This window comes from Myodes glareolus, chromosome 4 (genome assembly GCF_982192425.1).
Source record: "Myodes glareolus chromosome 4, mMyoGla1.1, whole genome shotgun sequence".
Lineage (NCBI taxonomy): Eukaryota > Metazoa > Chordata > Mammalia > Rodentia > Cricetidae > Myodes > Myodes glareolus.
This window is the reverse complement of record NC_142029.1, coordinates 104,312,549-104,330,365: the sequence shown is the minus strand read 5'-3', so window position 1 is coordinate 104,330,365 and position 17,817 is coordinate 104,312,549. Positions and strand designations below refer to the sequence as shown.

The window sequence follows — 17,817 nt, the reverse complement described above, 5'->3', positions numbered from 1 at the left end:
CATAATGACTTGAGTCTGATCCCCAGCAGCTGTGTGAAAGCAGGAGCAGGGCGGGGTGGGTAGGACATGGACACAGGACAATGAAGATGACGAGGGCGATGAGGACAAGGGCAACTCCACGGCATCTCTGCCCCCGCTGTCTAGCTGAACCAGTGGGACACTGTCCCTAAAGCAAAGTGCTTTAACTCCAGCACTTGGGAGGCAGAGCAGGCCCATCTGTGTGAATTTGAGGCTAGCCTGCTCTGCATAGCAAGGTCCAGGACAACCAGAGGTACACAGTGGAACCACCTGAAAAAAAGTCCCTGCAGAAAACCCACCACCACAGCAAAATAAAGTGGAGAGAGACTGAAGAAGTCATCCTCCTGTGACCTCTGGCCTCCACATGCACGTGTGCACAGGTACACATACATGCACATTCACCACACACAGTGGGGGTGGCAGCAGGGCACACTGGATGTGCATACAAGTACGCACGCACACCTTGTATTCCCAGCACTGGGAGGCAGAGCCGGGACCACGGCCGCAAGTCAGAAGTCGTCCTGGCTATAAAATGTGTTCCAGGTTAGCCTGGGCTAAGGCTGAGATGTCCAAAAGGAGACTGAGAAGTTGCAGTGGAGAAGCAGACCAGCTATCTTGGGACACGGGAGGTAGGGGCAGGAGGGCCAGGGGTTCAAGGCCATCCTCAGCGACACAGTGAGATCTAGGCCTCCTTGACTAGGGGAGGGAGGGAGGAAAAGAGAGGGGAAGGGAGAAAACTTGTCTCAAAAAAATAAAGTAAAACAAAAGGTTTGTCTTGGTGGATCATGCAGATAATCCTAGCACTCAGGCAGCAGAGGCAGGAGGATTGTTGTGAGTCTAAGGCCAACCTGGGATACAGAGTGAGGCCCTGCTTCATAACACCAAAGTTCAAATATAAATATCAAAAATAAATAAACAAATAAACCAAAGACACAGGGGCAAACTGACACACTGTCCACAGTGGGAGGAGGGGCAGCACAGGCATTACCTGCTCAGCGAAGGTGCTGTCCCGCAGCCCTATGTCCTCCTCGGCATAGGTCAGGATGGTCTTGAGGGACCGTCTCAAGTGCTCTTCACTGAAGTTCGGAGTTGTCCCCACAAGGGATGACAGGGACATGGTCACCAGCATCTTCACACGGGCGAAGTTCTGATACAACAGGGAGGCGGTGTTGCCCTGAGAGCCTCAGGTCCCCGACCCCCTCACACCAGGGTCCCTTAAACTTGCTGACCTGTCAGCTGCCATATGTGGTTACTACTCCCCACCTACCTGTCCACCCAGGTTTCCCACAGTCTGATCCCTCTTTTTGGCCTATGACACTGGGTGATTCTTGCTGATGGCCCCTGTGCTGTGGCACCCCAACTGGAGCCCGGAAACTGCCCCCATACATGGCCGATCTTGCCCTGTGCTGTGGCAATACCACCCCAGCTGGAGCCCGGAAACTGCCCCCATACATGGCCGATCTCGAAGTTCTGGCGCATGAGCAGGTAGAGCGAGGCGCTGGCGTGGATGCGGATGGTGCTTATGCGGCTGCCGCAGTGTCGCAGAAGCCTCAGGCAGAGGTCGGCACAAAGCTCGGTGTCTTCCTCGAAAAGCAGCTCCGGGAACTGCCCCAGGCCCCAGAGAGAGGTTGTTCAGCCCACTCTGATTTGGGTCTTTGTTTTGACCCTGTCAAGTGACTTCGCCTTTTTGACCTAAGTTCCCTAAGTTCCATTTTTTTTGGTACTTCCCTCTCCCCACCTCCAATACAGGGTCTCTCTGGGCAGCTCTGCTATCCTGGAACTCACTCTATAGACCAGGCTGACCTCAAACTCAGAGATCCGCCTGCCTCTACTTCAGGAGTAAAGGCATGCGCCATCACCGACTGACTATTTTTATTTTTTGAGACAGGCTCTTTTACGTATCTTAGGTTGACTTTGTAATCCCGGTAGAGTCAAGAATGTCTTTGAATGCCTGATTTCTTGTGTCTGCCTCCCAAAGCTGGGATGACAGGTCCATAAAACTCCACCAGCCTAATCATATTTCTGGAAGACTTTCTTTTAGGTTCTTCTTATTTTGCAACATTATCTTAGTAGTCCAGGCTAGCCTTGAACTTGCTATGTAGCCAAAGATGACCTGGGATGACAGATGACGGCCGCCAGGCCAGGCTTGCTCCTCAGTTCAGAAACGCAGCGGTGTTGTCTGCGCCACGGAACTGCCTGGCACACAGTAGGTGCTCGATACAGCAACTATTATTATCCCGTGAACTGTGGCTGCTGTTTGGGAGTCTGCTCACCTTGGAAACCAGTGCTCGCTGGGTGGCTAGGCCATGCTGCAGGAAGAGGGCACTCTGGGCGCTCCCCAGACTGTACAGAACGACTTTCAGCACGGCGCTCAGGATGCTCTCACGGGCCTCCGACAGCATCACCGTCTTCACGGGAAGGTGTTAGGAATCCATGGGTTAAGAGACAAGGGTGCTTATGGGGCCTGGGAAGCTGAGGGATTATGGGGCCACCAGGCAGGATGAGAGGTCAGGGCAGACACTGGATCAAACCATACCTGCACAATGATCTCCAGCATGTCCAGAACCACTAGGCTGGCCTCTGTAGCCAGATTTCCATCCACCAGGGCTTCATGTTCCATTTCATCCTTGGTCCTGGAGGGCAGGGGGACCATGTGAAGCCACTTGGAGTCAGACCCAGTGACATAACAGAGCACTTTTCTACCCTTGGCTGTCCTTGGAGGGAGCAGCTCTCTAGATATTGATCTAAACCTCATGTGATGGTCTGAGTGTGTACCCAAAGGTTCTCATGTTGGAAGGTTGGCCCTCAGCTTAAGGAAGTTAAGAGATAGAGAGCAGGGGGTGTGTGTGACTCAGTGGTAAAGCCCCTGCCTAGAATCCCCCAGCAAGGGGCTGGGGTATGGCTCAGTGGTAGAGCCCCTGCCTAGAATCCCCCAGTGAGGGGCTGGGGTGTGGCTCAGTGGTAGAGCTCTAGCCTAGAATCCCCCAGTGAGGGGCTGGGGTGTGGCTCAGTGAGAATCTCCTGCCAAGAATCCCCCAGTGAGGGGCTGGAGTGTGGCTCAGTGGTAGAGCTCCAGCCTAGAGTCCCCCAGTGAGGGGCTGGGGTATGGCTCAGTGAGAATCTCCTGCCAAGAATTTCCCAGTGAGGGGCTGGGGTATGGCTCAGTGGTAGAGCCCCTGCCTAGAATCCACCAGTGAGGGGCTGGGGTGTGGCTCAGTGGTAGAGCTCCAGCCTAGAATCCCCCAGTGAGGGGCTGGGGTGTGGCTCAGCAGTAGAGTCCCTGCCTAGAATTCCCAGTGAGGGGCTGGGGTGTGGCTCAGTGAGAATCTCCTGCCAAGAATCCCCCAGTGAGGGGCTGGAGTGTGGCTCAGTGGTAGAGCTCCAGCCTAGAATCCCCCAGTGAGGGGCTGGGGTGTGGCTCAGTGCTAGAGTACTTGTCCAACATTGGTGAGATCTAGGGTTTGATTCCCTAGACCTGTAGGGACTAGTTAGTTAGACAGTTTTTGGTTATTAGGAGGAGTGTGCCCTAAGAAGTGATTAAGGTAGGTCTCATGGGACAACTGTCTTTTTTTCTTTTTTCTTTCTTCTTCTTCTTCTTCTTTTTTTTTTTTTAAATAGGGTCTTGCTGTGTAGCACTGTGTGGCTTCGAACCATCTGCCCTGGGCTCCCAGGCTTGCACCAGTACAGCCTATGAGAAACTCTTAGGCTGTAAAGTGGCTGCCTCAGGCAGCTCATCACAATCATGAGAATACCCATCTTTCAACTTACTTGTCCACACGGTCTGAGGTCTGTCTCCAGTGTGTAACACTCTTACGCCAGCGAACATTCTCTTGGTTTCCAGATGAACTTCTCTCTGCCATGTACAAATGTATGTTCATAGGTATGTGGAGAGAGAAAGACATATGCAAACATAGGGAAACAGTCACACACAGGAAGACGTCTATGTAGGGTTAAGCAGAGAGACACTGCCTGTCAGACACCACCACTAGATGCAGATAGGCTGTGGGGACAGATGAGAACCACATGCATCCATGTAGAGAGCATGAACGTTCTCCCGAGACAAGGGCTCATGTATCGCTGAGATCCAGCCTTGAACTCCTCGTTTCCCGAGTGCTGGGATTACAGGTGTGCACCACACACCAGCTCCCCACTGTCACCTCACCCCTGCTCCGGCGCACCATCTCCTGTCGTGCCCCGATGGTGCCCAGAATGGCCTCCTCCAGCCGGGCTTTCATATCCAGGGACTTCTTGAACGTGAGGCTGTTGATGCGCTCAAATGCCCTTTTCCCCTGGAAAAGCAGAGAACCGGGGCTTCAGGTGATGTGTGTTCCTTCTGCTCAGGGCCCTTTGCCAGAAGATAATACAGCCTTCTCTCCAAAAGCTCACCACCTTCAAATTCTCTTCCTCCCTTCTCCCCTCTGCTCTCCCTTTCCCTTCTTCTCCCCCTTCGTCCCTCTCCTCCCCCTTCTCCCCTTTGCTCCCCTTTCTCCCCCTCCTCCCCCTTCTCCCCTCTCTTCCCTCTGTTCCTTCTTCCCCCCTCCTCCCCCTTTTCCCCTCTGCTTTCCTTCCTCCCTCTGCTCCCCCTTCCCCACTCTCCTCCTCCCTATCACACTTCTCCCGGCTCCTGCCAACTGAAAACCACACTACCAGATTCCCTTGCAGCTTTGCTCTTTTTCTTCTCTCCTTTCTTCCCTCTCTAAATTTCTCATTTTTAAGACAGAGCCTCCTGTACTCCAGGCTGGTCTTGAACTCACTATGTAGTCAAGAATGATCCTGGCCTTCTGAATAGCCAAGCACAGGATGACAGGCTTGTGCGCCATCCCTCCTCCATCCCCCTCACTCTCTTTCATCTTGGGGACGGATGGACTTTATGCAAGCCTGTCAAGCACTCCATGACTGCCCTCATCCCTAGTGCAACTCTATTCATGAAGTCATGTGCCGTCCCACTCCAGAGCTGAGGACAGGCACAGCCCACCTTCCACCCTCAGCTCACAGAAGCCCCTGAACAGACAATCGGCCCCCGGCTCCCCAGCTCCCGCTACAGGGAGCTCTGGGTGGGGGGTGCTCATCCCCACCTCAGCCTCACCCACCGCCTCACACCTTGTACTCAAAGGCAGCCAGACACAGGTAGAGGAGGTCCAGGAGGCGGCCCAGCTGGGGCAGGGCCAGGTCGGCAGCCCAGCGCTGCAGAAGGGCTGGCTCGGCATTTTTCAGGACCCACAGCACACAAACCAACAAGGTTCGGCTGGACTCAGCAGAGAGGGGACAGCCTGAGCGAGCTGCCTGATTGCAGAGAGGGAACAGAATCAATGTTAGTTTCCTTACACAAGGTGAGCTGTGGCCAACTGTACCTCGTGACATGACATCCTTTTTGTTTTGTTTGAGACACAGACCAGTGTCAAACCCACAACATGGTCTGAAGCAGACTTTAAACTTGTGATCCTCCTGCCTCTATCACCGTCATGTTTAGATCACAGGTGCGCACCACTCCATGCAAGAATGTGGTACCGGGGCTGCATGGATGCTAGGCAAGGACTCTACCATGTGAGTCACATACCCTGCCATCTATGGGGATGAGCCTCAGACTTACTGCTGAAGGCCCCTGGGAAATGCTGGTGCGAGAGCCAGGGGCCAGAGGTCCCCCAGCGATGGCCATGGCCACAGATGGGTTGATGGTGCCTCCAATGTCCCCTTCACCTTCTGTGTCTGAGTCCAACATGGAAGCCAGTCTTGACCGCTGCCCTGAGCCCTCTAGGGGCAGAATAGAAGACAAGAAGGATGAGGCACTGGGAAGCTCCTTGCTTTAGCCAGGAGCAGTGGCATATGCTTTGAATCCCAGTACTCAAGAGGGAGAGGCAGGCAGTTTGAGGCCAGTCTGGTCTGGCAGAGTGCGTTCCGGGACAGACAGGGCTACACAGAAAAATCCTGTCTAGAATACCACTCCCAAAAGGAATAACTGTTGCTGTCATTCCAAATTTCCAGTATTCTCTGACATCAGCCGCCTCAGACCAGGTCAAGTCAATAGTTACCTATTGCTCAAATTTAATCTTTGTACTTAAAGTATGGCTACTCTGGCCACAGCCACATAGTTAACTCTTAGAACATAACTTGAGGAGTGGGCCATGGGTCGGTCAGTGAGGAGCTGGGAATGTGTCTCGGCCTCCTGAATACTGGGTTACATGGCATGTACCATGACACCTGGCTGCCACAGACAAAAGTAGACTGAACCCAAGTGAAATTCTGGCCTCAGCCAGCTTGGTGCAGGTCCAGGCTGAGGAGGTCGGAGCGACCTATCTGCCTAGACACTAAAAGGAACCTCTCCCTGGAAAAGCCAACACTGCTCCAGACTGTGGCTCTCATATTCAATGTCCAGAGAGAACACAAAATTCTAAGTGACCAAGACGTCTGAAGCAGGCACAGAGAAGAGTAAATGTCCCTTAGCAAGCAACGATTTTACAAATAAAAGTCAGAGAAGGATAAAAATGGTTTCAAAGATGAAGAATTTCAAAACAACGCCAGAGGGTCAGTGAGACGGCTCAGTGCAAGATGGCTGCTGCTACGCCTGTGACCCACATTCGGGTCTCCAGGACTTACATGGTGGAAGGAGAGAACCGAGTCTCACATGTTGTCCTCTGGCTTCCACATGTTCATGTGTGTGTCTACACACACAGAAAACAAACAATCTCTTAATTAAAAATAGGGAGCTTCTGGACATGGTGGCGTACACCTTTAACCCCAGCACTCAGGAGGCAGAGGCAGGTGGACCTCTGAGTCGAGATCTGGTCTAAATAGCGAGTTCCAGGACGGCCTGGATTATATAGAGAGATTCTGTTTCAAAAAAAAAAGTTAAATAAATAAATAAAATAGCACTGCTGCTTTTCCAAAGGACTCAGGTTCAATTCCCAGCTCCCACGTGGTGATTTACAACTGTGTAGAACTCCAGCTCCAGGGTTGTGACAGCCTCTGGCCTCTGTGGGCAGCAGGTGTGCACATGGTACACACATACACACAGACAAAACATTCACACACATGAAACAATACAAAAATGACAAAAACAAATAAAATTGGAATGTATGAAAAAATTAAATCAAATTTGACATTTTACAAGTCAAAAGATATAGTGTCTGAAATGAAGAATTTGGGCTGGGAGATGGTTCAGTGGCTAAGTATTTGTCATGCACACATGAGGACTGGAGTTTAAAGTGCCCAGCACTCATGTAAATGTCAGATGTACACAGCAACATGCTTGCAATTCCAGCCTGAGAAGGTGCAGACCTGGATGCAGAGCAAGCCGGCTGGTGAGACGAGCCCTGTCAGCAAGCTCCAAGTCTGACTGAAGAAGCAAGCCCTTACTCAGCAGATACAGTGGAAGAGTGATCAAGGCTGACATCTGACATTAAGCTCGGGCCTTCACATGCATGTACATACACACGCGCACACCAAACAAACCCAAGAACTAAATAGATGGGCTTGAAGACACAGTGAACTCAAAGACAGATGAGAGAGAAAGCATGGGAAAACAGCAGACATGGCATACAAAGAACCACTCTAACATGAGGCACTGGAGTCCCAGGAGACAGAAGAGGAGGCAGGAAAAAGGCTAAGAAGATAAGAGCTGAGGATTTCTCCATACTGATGAAAGGCATGAATCTAGGGTCCTGTCTGTATCCAGGAAAGTGCCCTTGATTGTGCCTGAATGCCATGCAGGATCACTCCCAACTCGGAACAGATGAGTGAGTGAAGACACACGTGTGGTCCTGTCGTATGGATGCTCACTGTCTCCCTGGACAGCTCTCCACATGTGTGTTCCTGTCGTATGGATGCTCACTGTCACCCTGGACAGCTCTCCACACATGTGTTCCTCTGTCATATGGATGCTCACGGTTTCACTTTCCAGGTGTGACTTACGGCTTGATGTGGATGCTGTGGCGAGCCTGTCCCTGTGCTGCTCCCCCTCAGGCTGACTAGCCATCCCATCCCCACACCCCGTTCTCTCCTTCTCCCACTCCATGTCCCATGGTCAAGTCTGGCCCCATAAAACCCCATCTTCCCCATCCCTCTGACCGGCAAAGCCATGCAGTCGTGGCAGTGTGTCTCTCGCAAGGGAGAGCAGGGGCAGGTACAGCTCGGCCACCTTGGCCTTCACGGTGGCATCTGTGTAGCGGGAGTCAATATCGTGACTGCACAGCAGGCTGTGTACAGCGCTAATGGCCTTCTTGTGTAAAAGGGATGCCCTGTGGAGTGACAGGGTACTCAGCATGGTGCAGACATGGCTCCCGGCCCATGTTACACTCCTCCAGCCACACCCAGGCCCCATGCTCACCCCTCAGCTTCAGGGTCCAGGGCTAGGGCCAGTTCCGTCAGCAGGAGTCCAGAGAGAAAGTGCTGCTGCCTGAAAGGCCCACTTAGCTCGAACATGCTGGTCACTTTCGGGTCAGGTGCCTGGCTGGAGAAGGTGGAGCTCTGTAGATGGTAGAGTGGATGCCCAGGGTCAAGGGTCAGAGGTAAAAGGTCACAACCATGGCCACCATGACAGTAACTGAAGTTAGCATCAAGAGCTGGAGGTGAGTGGTTGGGATGGTAGAGACGAGCCCACAGATCCTAAATCTGGATATTTTCTAAAAGTACTTCGGGGGTCCAGGAAGAGGGCTCAGCCAGGGAAGGCACTCTCCACCAAAGCTAACAACCTGAGTTTGATCCCCAAGGCACGCATGGTGGATGGAGAGAACCGATTTCCGGAAGTTGTTCTCTGAGTGCCACGCTATTATCACAGCACACAAGTGCTGCCCATAAAGTAAATACAGTTTTAATTAAGTATCTCCCAACAATGTATCATAATCATAATATTATTTTGCTCACTTATTGTAGGATGACAGTATTAGTGCAATAGTACTGTCCGTGGGCACAGGGTTAAAGGTCAGAGGTGAGAGGTCAGGGATAACCCATCTGCGAGGGGGGAGGGCATGGAGTCAAAATTCAAAAGGCTGAGGAACAGCAGACTGACAGACTGAATGCAAGTCCAAGGACTGGGTTTGTGGGTCAGAAGGAGTCATTTTTGCTAGGAAATCTCTGAGAAGTCAGGGTGAAGACTCAGAGGTGAAGAGTCAAAGGTCAAGGGTGTGCCAGGGCAGTATACCACAAGGAAGTGAACAGACATGCAGAAGACAGGTTGAATGTGTGTCACTTAAGGTGAAAGAGGAGGCCCACCTACCTGGGAAGTAGTGGAGGACACCGAGGGGGAGGGGGAAGCTGGGGGTGACAGGGGGCTGCAGGGGAGGTTAAGGGTCACATAGTGCTCATGGCTACACAGAATGCGGGTGAAGTCCATTCGAAGGGTCAGCAGTGCAGTTGGATTGGGGGCAGACAGCAGCCGAGTGGCCACCTGCAAGAAAAGGGATGCAGGGGTGAGATCACCATTCTCCTGCCATCGGCTGCCTCCACATCCCCCACCATGGGTCCCACGATGCCATCTGCCACCCTCCATGTCTTCCATCATGCATACCTACCTGCTTGTAGTGAGCTCGTACCAGGCTGAAGATGTAACCTCGATCTGCTATGGACAGGAGGTCACTGAGGAAGAAGGCCAGGCTAGCGTTGAGGCGTTCAGCCAGCTCCATGTCCTAGGGACACGGGACCTCTCAGTCCATATTGATAGTGCCCAGCCTGGTTCACCTCTGCATGACTTCCTTAACTCTTGGGTCTTCATCCCCGACTTCCTCCCCCTTTATGATCCATTCACAACACTCACTGAACTTTATTTTTATTTTCTGAGACAGAGTCTCGTGATGCAGACTAGCTGACCTAGCTCACTGTAATCCAGGCTGGGATCAGGCGCAGAGAACTCCTGGCCTCCACACCCCAGGCTGGGATCAAGCACAGAGATCTCTCAGCCTCCACACCCCAGGCTGGGATCAAGCGCCACTATGTCACACCCAGCCCCACAATACATTTTTCTTTCTCCTCCCACCCATAGTTGGATAATCCACTCTCTATATCTAGACTTCAGAGTGCACCAGAATGCATTTCCCAGGCTCCCTTGATAGTCATGTGACCATATTCTGGTTAATGAGATTAGAGAGGTGAAGTATCATCTTTTATTGCTTGAGTCCCCTGGTGAACTGGGAGGCCGTGAACCAAACGTAGCCCCGTAGCCTAGTTATGTACAGAGAAACATTTTGGTTCTGTTTAAATGCTTACCATTGTAGTCCAGCAAATTAATGTGCTCTAATGGTACACCATCAGTAATCACTTAATGAGCATCTATTGGGCACCTACTGTGTGCCAACTCTGAGAAAGAAACAGATGGTCCTGGGTGCTAGTCCAACAGTCTTAGAGGAGAAGTCATAAGCTAACTACACAGCCCAGGCTAGCTTCAAGCACGTGATTTTCCTGCCTCAGCCTCTCAGATGCAGAGACCATAGACGTGCACCACCACACCTGGCTGGGACGCCTTACATATGGAGCCAGATACAACTGGTGCCCATTATATGCCAAAGGAATGAATGAAAGCGCAGTGCCCATCACCAACGACACCGCTGCCAGCGCTTGGGACTGCTCCGGGGACAGCGAGACTGGGACCTCTGCATCAGCCTAGAGGTCACTGGGACTGTGCAGCAGGCAGCATTTCCTAAACCTGAAAGTTCCTATCATCCCCAAGTGACATTTCTCCTTAAAAACCAGGAGAGTCGACCACGGCGGCTCATGAACTTAACCTCACACTGGGGAGGCAGGTGCTTCTCTTTGAGTTTGAAGCTAAACAGCAAGTTCCAAGCCAGTCTGGGCTACACAATGACTCTGTAAAAATCCAAGCACATCAGGAGAGATGGGCTGGCAAGCTGGCTGCCAAGCCTGATGTGTGGAGTTTGACGCCGTGGTGGAAGGAGTGCTGCCTCCCAGATTGTCTCCTAACTTTCTCACATGTGCCATGTTTCACAAACCCACACAAACATAATAATTGGGATATGGGGCTGGAGAGATGGCTCAGTGGTCCTGGGTCTGAGTCTCAGCACCCACATGGCTGCTCACTACCATCTGGAACTCCTGTACCAAGGAATCCAAAGCCCTTTTCTGGCCTCCAAGGGCACTACACATGGCGTACAAGCCAAACACACATCCACATAATAACTTTTTTTTTTATTTTTGGTTTTCCAAGCCATGGTTTCCCTGTGTGGCCCTGGCCATCCTGGAACTCTCTGTAGACCAGGATGGTCTTGAACTCAGAGATCTGCCTGCCTCTGCCTCTTGAGCCCTAGGGCTGAAAGCATGCACACCACCGTCCAGCTTAATATTTTTAATAAAAAAACAACTAGGAGACATTTCCGCAGAAGATGGGTTAGATGGGGTAACGCAGTGGGTGTTCTGTCTGAGGGACATTCTCTCTGGCCTCATACACCCCACAGGAGAGGGTGACTTGTCCTCCCCAGTAGCATGGCGCTAGGTTATACTACTCTGTCACTCTCTGCCTCAGTTTCCTTATCAGTAACATAGGGGTAACATTAATACTTCATGGACGGCTGGTGAGATTGAATATGATCCAGCTGGACTCATGCAGAAGGAGATCAATAAATGCTTCCGTAGGGATACTGTGATCGTGACTGCTGTTTGCATAATTCCTGTTATGGGAGTGGAACGGGTGAGCCAGGGGCCTCGGTGATCACCAGGCTCTCAGAATAGCAACATCCACTCATTATGTTCCTACAGCATACTGGTGCCAAGCTAAGGGCCACAGGATGTGCCGTCCGCCCGTCTGACCCCTCCCCACCCCCGCCACTGTGTCCTCACCAACTCTTACTCTCCTTCCACGACTCTCCCTGCCTCTGGACCCTTGCACTGCCATTCCTCCTGCCTGTGGCTTCCAGGCCCTACCCATCTCACCTTCCAGCTTTTCCTCTAAAACTGCTTTGTGAGGGCAGGGACTTGATCAGTTTTGTTTACTGCTGTGTCTCTACATCCAGCCGGGGCTATGTATACCATAGGTGCTCAAGAAAGAGATCATGGTCAGGCAGTGGTGGCGCATGCCTTTAATCCCAGCACTTGGGAGGCAGAGGCAAGTGGATCTCTGTGAGTTCGAGGCCAGCCTGGTCTACAGAGCAAGTTCCAGGGCTACTGAGAAACCCTGTCTTGAAAAACAAAAAACAAAACAATACACACACACACACACACACACACACTCTTAAATAAAAAAAAAAAGAGGCCATGAACAGCTGCATGTGGCACACTGCATCTCTGACCGCAGCACTGGTCTGTCCACCTGGTCACTCTCTTCCAAGAGGCCCTGAGTCCCTCCTCACCTTATGGACCCTGGTGATGACTTCCAGGCCCACAGAGGCCACCAGGGCCGCGATGTCATCCAGGAAGCGTCCAGGGAAGCGCAGTTTGCGGGGAGTGTCCAGTCGCTGGTTCAAGAGCAAGTGTAGTTCCATGCTTTTTATCTAGGGGTGAGGAGAGTGGGCAAGATGTAACTTGAAAGGTTGTCGGTGGGGCTCTGTCATATGGGAGGGGCTTAATATACATAGCTGGGGCTCGAGAGAAACTGGGGTGCTGGACTGACAGGTGAGGCACTACAGGCAAGGGGAACATCAGAGGTTCTGAGCTAAGCAGTTGTGACTGAAGGGTGTCTGGGCTTTACAGAAGGCACGGAACTTCAGCATTGAGAACAGTGGGCTGTGGGCTAGAGAGATGGCTCAGCAGTTAAGAGCACTGGCAGCTTTTCCAGAGGTTCTGAGTTCAGTTCCCAGCAACCACATCATGGCTCACAGCCATCTATAATGGGATCTGATGCCTTCTTCTGGCACACAGGTGTACATGCAGCGGGAGGGGTGTGAGCGTACACACCTGTTGAGGTCCATGCCTATCTCCTGTTTGGAGCATACTGACTGGCAAGGCTGACTGGTGAACTAGTTCCAGGGACCCTCTGCCTCCAGGTCCCAGTGCTGGAATTACTCAGGCCCAGTCCTTTCCTTTTTAGAGGTGTTCTCCTGATCTAACTCTGGTCTTCATGTGTGTATGGCAAGCACTTTGCTCTAACTGAACTTTCTTCCCAGCCTCTGAGGGGCCGACTTTGAGGAATTCAGGACTCCGTCTTGGAGGATTTGGGGGGAGGTCGGGGCTAACAGGCCCTGGGTAAGAGGACACAAAGACCCACTTGAAGGAATCTGGGGGCTGGCAAGCCTGACTCTCAGTGCTTAGCGTCTTTTGGAGGAAGGAGGCCCCATCTCTGGGTTGAGAAATCCTCTCAACTGTCACTGTCAAGATGACCTCCATCCCTCGTTACGGAAGAGCCCCAAGGCCTTTTCCTAGGGTTCTCAAATGCAGCTGCAGGGCACTTGTTCTCAAGGGTCTCCCTGGGTGGGGACGTCCTCACCATGAGCTGGAAGAAGAACCAGGCATGCTGCAGCGCCACCTCACGGACCGCACTGCCGCTCACCACCCACTGCAGGGCCAGCTCCTCGTGCAGCAACTGTGGACAGGGCTAGGGTCACCAAGGGCCACGGGACACCCTCCCACCCCTTAGCAAGGCATGACTTGGGGGAGGTAGCCCGAAGCCTGGTTGGGGGTCAGAGCAGCAGGAGGCCATGCAGGGTGGGATGAGAGCAGACTCCAGCCCTGGCTGGGCTCTGGATGTGGGGAGGAGCACTGGACCCTTGCTGTGGGGCAGTGGGGTAGACATCAGATCAGCCACCCTATTTCCCCCCTCTACCTTCTGCACAGTGTGTCTTGGCTGAGGGACTGGTGGGGCCGAGGAGGAGGCCTCGAGGTAAGAGGAGGCACGGCTAGAGCTGCGGTCGATGGCCTAGGACGGATGGGATGGAGAGCATGGATGGCAGAGAGAGTTAGTGATGAGGATGGGAAACAGGTGAGTTACGTGGATGGAGGAAGGATGGTCCTTGTGGGCATGGGTAAAGAGAGATGGGTCCTGGTCCCCATGAACACAGGAGGAACTTAGGGTTTGAAAACACTGCCAGAAACTTCCATGTGCTAGAGATTTTGTGTTTAGTTTTCTTGAGACGGGGTCTCATGTAGCCCAGGCTGGCCACGTTGATGGCATTTGGTGGTGGAACCTTAGCAGGTGACGAGCATTAGGTGAGGCTGTAAGGGTGGGACCCCTACAGTACTATTAGTGCCTTTAGAAGAGGAGAAAGAGAAAGGCAGGCAAAATGGAACACACCTATAATCCCAGAGCTGAAGACGCTGAGGCAGGAGGATTGTGAGCTCCAAGTCAAGGGGGACCTTGTCTCACAATAAAAGAAAGAGAAAGGAAAAGAAGGAAAGAAGAGAGGTAGGGAGGAGAGGGGGAAAGAGGAAGGGAAGAGAAAGGGGAGAGGGAGAGAAACAGGGAGGATTGAGAAAGTGGGGGCACAGACAAAAGGGAGAGACCCAAGTTAGCTCACTGCCTCTGTCACCATGGCTACCCTTCGCCACGTGATCCAGCAAGAGGGGCCTGTGCTCGGGATCTCTTAGCATCCGGAGCTATAAATTAACTAGTTACTCTTTACTTGCTTATTTTTCAAGATAGGGTTTCTCTGTGTAGCCCTGGCTATCCTGGAGCTCGCTCTGTAGACCAGGCTGGCCTCGAGCGTGCGCCACCCCTGCCCAGCAGCTCCTCCTGATAAAGCCCTGGTCTTGAGCACTTTGTGCCAGCGACAGAACATGGGCTGAGGCGATGGTCAGGGCCCTGCAGGCTATGGTGCCGACGGGGAAGGGACACAGGCGTGCGGGAACGGGTTTGTAGGTAGAACGAGAACTCTGGGCAAGGCCAGGGTGCTGTGGAAGTATGTGGGACAGGGTGGGTAAGGGCAGCTGAAGCAGCTGAAATCAGACGTGTTGAGAAAAGAGGGAGCTGGACATGGTGGGGTACACCCGTCATCCCATCGCTCAGGAGGCAGGAACAGAGTGACTTCCAGGCCATCGTGGGCTACATAGCAAGAATTCGTCTCAAAGTGCAACAACCAAACTAAACAACACTCCACAAAACACAAAACAAACAACAAAAATAAGGGTTGGGATTTGACCCAGTGGTAGAGCGCTTGTCTTCATATGGGCAAGGCCCCAGGCTCCATGCCCTGCGCTCAGGGAAAAAAAAAAAAAACAAAGACAAAAGAAAAGTGGGTGCCCTATGAAGGATGGAGTCGGGGCTAACAATGAAGACGAGGTGATGGCGTGGGGTGATGTAGGCGATGACTCCCCTAGTGCGGGGTGGGGTGCAGCAGAAACAAAGGCATGGCACCACTGCAGATGGGGAAAGGAATTCATGACTGGAGGAGAGGCCCAGAGGGACAGTTTGTGAACATGGAGGAAGTATGGAGAGAGAAGTAAAGGAAGGAAGGTAAGACAACGAAGATGGTACCTGCCAGGACTACAGGCCTGGCCTCCTGCTCCAGCCTTGCTCAGAGCCTCACAGGGCCTCAGTATGCCCCTCTGCAAAATGGGTATGATGGTTCAAGTTTCGCTCTCCTTGCCTGGTTTTCTGGTCAGTGCTGGAGCTGGCTCTGCCACTGGCACCTAAGCACCCTGTAGCTGACATGGCCCACCATGCACTGCTTACTTCACATGCCTGAGCCAGACTACACACTATGAAGATCACTTCCTGCATGGAACACTACCCTATTACTACCTGTCACCTCCTCTTGGCTCCTCAAGGCCTGACTGACCTTTCAGGAAGTTGAGGACGATTCTGACTAATAATGCTAGGGATGGGACTAGAGATGGTTCAGCAGTTAAGGGCATTGGCTGCTCTTGCAGAGGACCTGTGTTTGATCTCAGCACTCACATGGTGACTCACAACTGTCTGTAACTCCAGGTCCAGGAGATCTGAAGCCTTCTCTTGACTTTTGAGGGCACCAGGTAGGTGCAGCCTAGACATACACATGGCACTCATGGAAAAACACCCATACACATAAATAAATAAATCTAACATATATTTTTAATGACGGGGTGAGTTGGCTGAGCGCGTGCCTTGCCACTGAACTTCAACGCAGCGTTTTTCTTTTGGGACAGCCTGTTAAAATCGTTATGTAGCCAAGGATGACTTTAGACTACTGATCCTGCTGCCTCCATCTCCAAAGGTTAGGTTTACAGGCGTGCACTACCGTGCGTGGTGTATGTGGTCCTAGGGATGGAACCCAGGCCTGTGCGTGCTAGGCGAGTGCTCCACTTGCTGAGCCCCAGCTCCAGCCTGCTGAAGCATCCTTGCCAGCACTTCCGAACATGCTCACCTGTTTGGTGGGTATCTATTCTGGGATGTCTGCTGTAGCTCAGGAGACCCACTGGGCCCTACCCTCTGCCCATGTTTGGGACCATGTTGCTGAGCACTTTTACTAAGAGTCTTTTGGTTTGTTTTGCTGAGATGAGAGCTGATATAACCTAGGCTGCCTTGAAACTTTCATGTAGCCCAGAGCGACTTTGTACTCCTGCCTCTACTTTCTAAGACTTCAAAGCAGGCACCTGAAAATTTGGTGTGTTATCTACATCTCAAAAATTGAGAGACTCAGAGAGGCAGCCAATTAGCTGGGCACAGGGCAAGGCCTGAGTCAAGGGAGAAAGGAGTCCAGGCCTACTGCAGGTAAAGCCCCTCCCCATACCAGGTCCCTAGGAAGGAGGGAAACCCCTGTATGAAAACAGATGGAGAACTATGGGGGTCCAGCGCAACTTCACCCTCATAGGATTATCTATGCCAAGGAGATGGTTAGGAGTCCCTGAAAGCAGAGATGGGTTAAAGAGCAGGGACGTCCATGCAGGGTAGTGGAGCTGTAGCTGGTAGATTTACACATGCTTTATGTCCATTTGCACAGCACAGAGTCTTCCGCCTCTGCTGGGGCTGGGATCTATGTTTTTCTCAGTGTTTTCTCTTTATCTGTTAAGACAGGGTCTCACTGTGCTGCCCTGGATGGTCTCCAACTCACCATGTAGACCAGGCTGGCCTTAAACTCATGGAGATCCACCTGCCTCTGCCTCCCAAGTGCTGGGATCAAAGGCATGTGCCACCACCACCCAGTCTTGCTTCTTAATCTTAATTTTACTTCTTGGTGGTACTGGGGATGGAACCCAGAACCTCAGCCACACCCCAACCACGCAGTGGACTAAGTGGAAGCGCCAGGCTCATTATGCTGACCAGACAGCTATAGAACAAGACCGCCACAGCCCCAGACAAAGTCCTGCGGGGTCCTTGCTGTCCTCAGGGATTAGTTCATGCAAAGGTGACACACATGTGGGGGCAGATAGGGAGGGCACCTGTCTGGGGTCAGCCCCACAGTACGGGAGCCCCCGCCGCAGCACAGCCTTGCTGCCTCCCGGAGCGTAAGCAGAATTCACCCAGGAGTGTGAGCGATCGACGCCCTGAAGATACAGAGAAAGGATGATGTCCCAGGCCGAGCACAGGAAAGGATGTATGGGAGACCAAGTGTGGACACTGCTCCAGAGTACATGTGTGCCATGTACATACCTGGGAAATGTGCAGTGTGCATGTGTTCATACAGTATGTAACTGCCTGAAGTGCACATGCATTTGAACCCATGTAGATGAGCATGGAGAGCATGTACATATGTACTCATGTATGTACTCATGTATGTATGTGCACATGGGGTTTGTCGACATGCACTTGTGCATGTATGTACATGGGTTAAGTGCATGCATGTATGTGCATGGGTATATGTATATGTGCAGTTTGTACATATATATCAATGTATGTGTGCAACATAGGCTACATATGTATATGCACCTGTGCATATATGTACAAGGGACACACATAAAAACACCTTCAAATTAGTGTACACAGGCTGCATGTGTACACACACCTTCATA

The 17,817-nt window shown here is 52.1% G+C and overlaps 1 protein-coding gene across 9 annotated transcripts in view; it reads right to left on the bottom strand.

Annotated features, from left to right (window-relative positions):
* Dock6 (dedicator of cytokinesis 6) overlaps window positions 1-17,817 on the bottom strand; it is a 57,873-nt gene that overhangs the window by 13,542 nt on the left and 26,514 nt on the right. For 5 of the 9 annotated variants that reach the window (XR_015737743.1, XM_087905800.1, XM_087905803.1 and 2 more), the window contains 15 exons: window positions 17,248-17,352; window positions 13,382-13,477; window positions 12,309-12,449; window positions 9,525-9,638; window positions 9,230-9,400; window positions 8,342-8,481; window positions 8,083-8,252; window positions 5,609-5,769; window positions 5,119-5,301; window positions 4,181-4,307; window positions 3,787-3,871; window positions 2,555-2,651; window positions 2,292-2,426; window positions 1,471-1,623; window positions 1,007-1,165 (listed from right to left, as the gene is read on the bottom strand). Coding sequence is in view for 8 of the 9 variants with exons in the window: in XM_087905800.1 (XP_087761926.1) it covers window positions 1,007-1,165; window positions 1,471-1,623; window positions 2,292-2,426; window positions 2,555-2,651; window positions 3,787-3,871; window positions 4,181-4,307; window positions 5,119-5,301; window positions 5,609-5,769; window positions 8,083-8,252; window positions 8,342-8,481; window positions 9,230-9,400; window positions 9,525-9,638; window positions 12,309-12,449; window positions 13,382-13,477; window positions 17,248-17,352 (2,037 nt within the window). In the remaining variant the exon portion in view is untranslated. Of the gene's footprint in view, window positions 1-1,006; window positions 1,166-1,470; window positions 1,624-2,291; window positions 2,427-2,554; window positions 2,652-3,786; window positions 3,872-4,180; window positions 4,308-5,118; window positions 5,302-5,608; window positions 5,770-8,082; window positions 8,253-8,341; window positions 8,482-9,229; window positions 9,401-9,524; window positions 9,639-12,308; window positions 12,450-13,381; window positions 13,478-13,717; window positions 13,811-17,247; window positions 17,353-17,817 lie in introns of all 9 variants that reach the window. The other 4 variants (XM_087905806.1, XM_087905807.1, XM_087905801.1 and 1 more) reach the window with 2 other exon arrangements.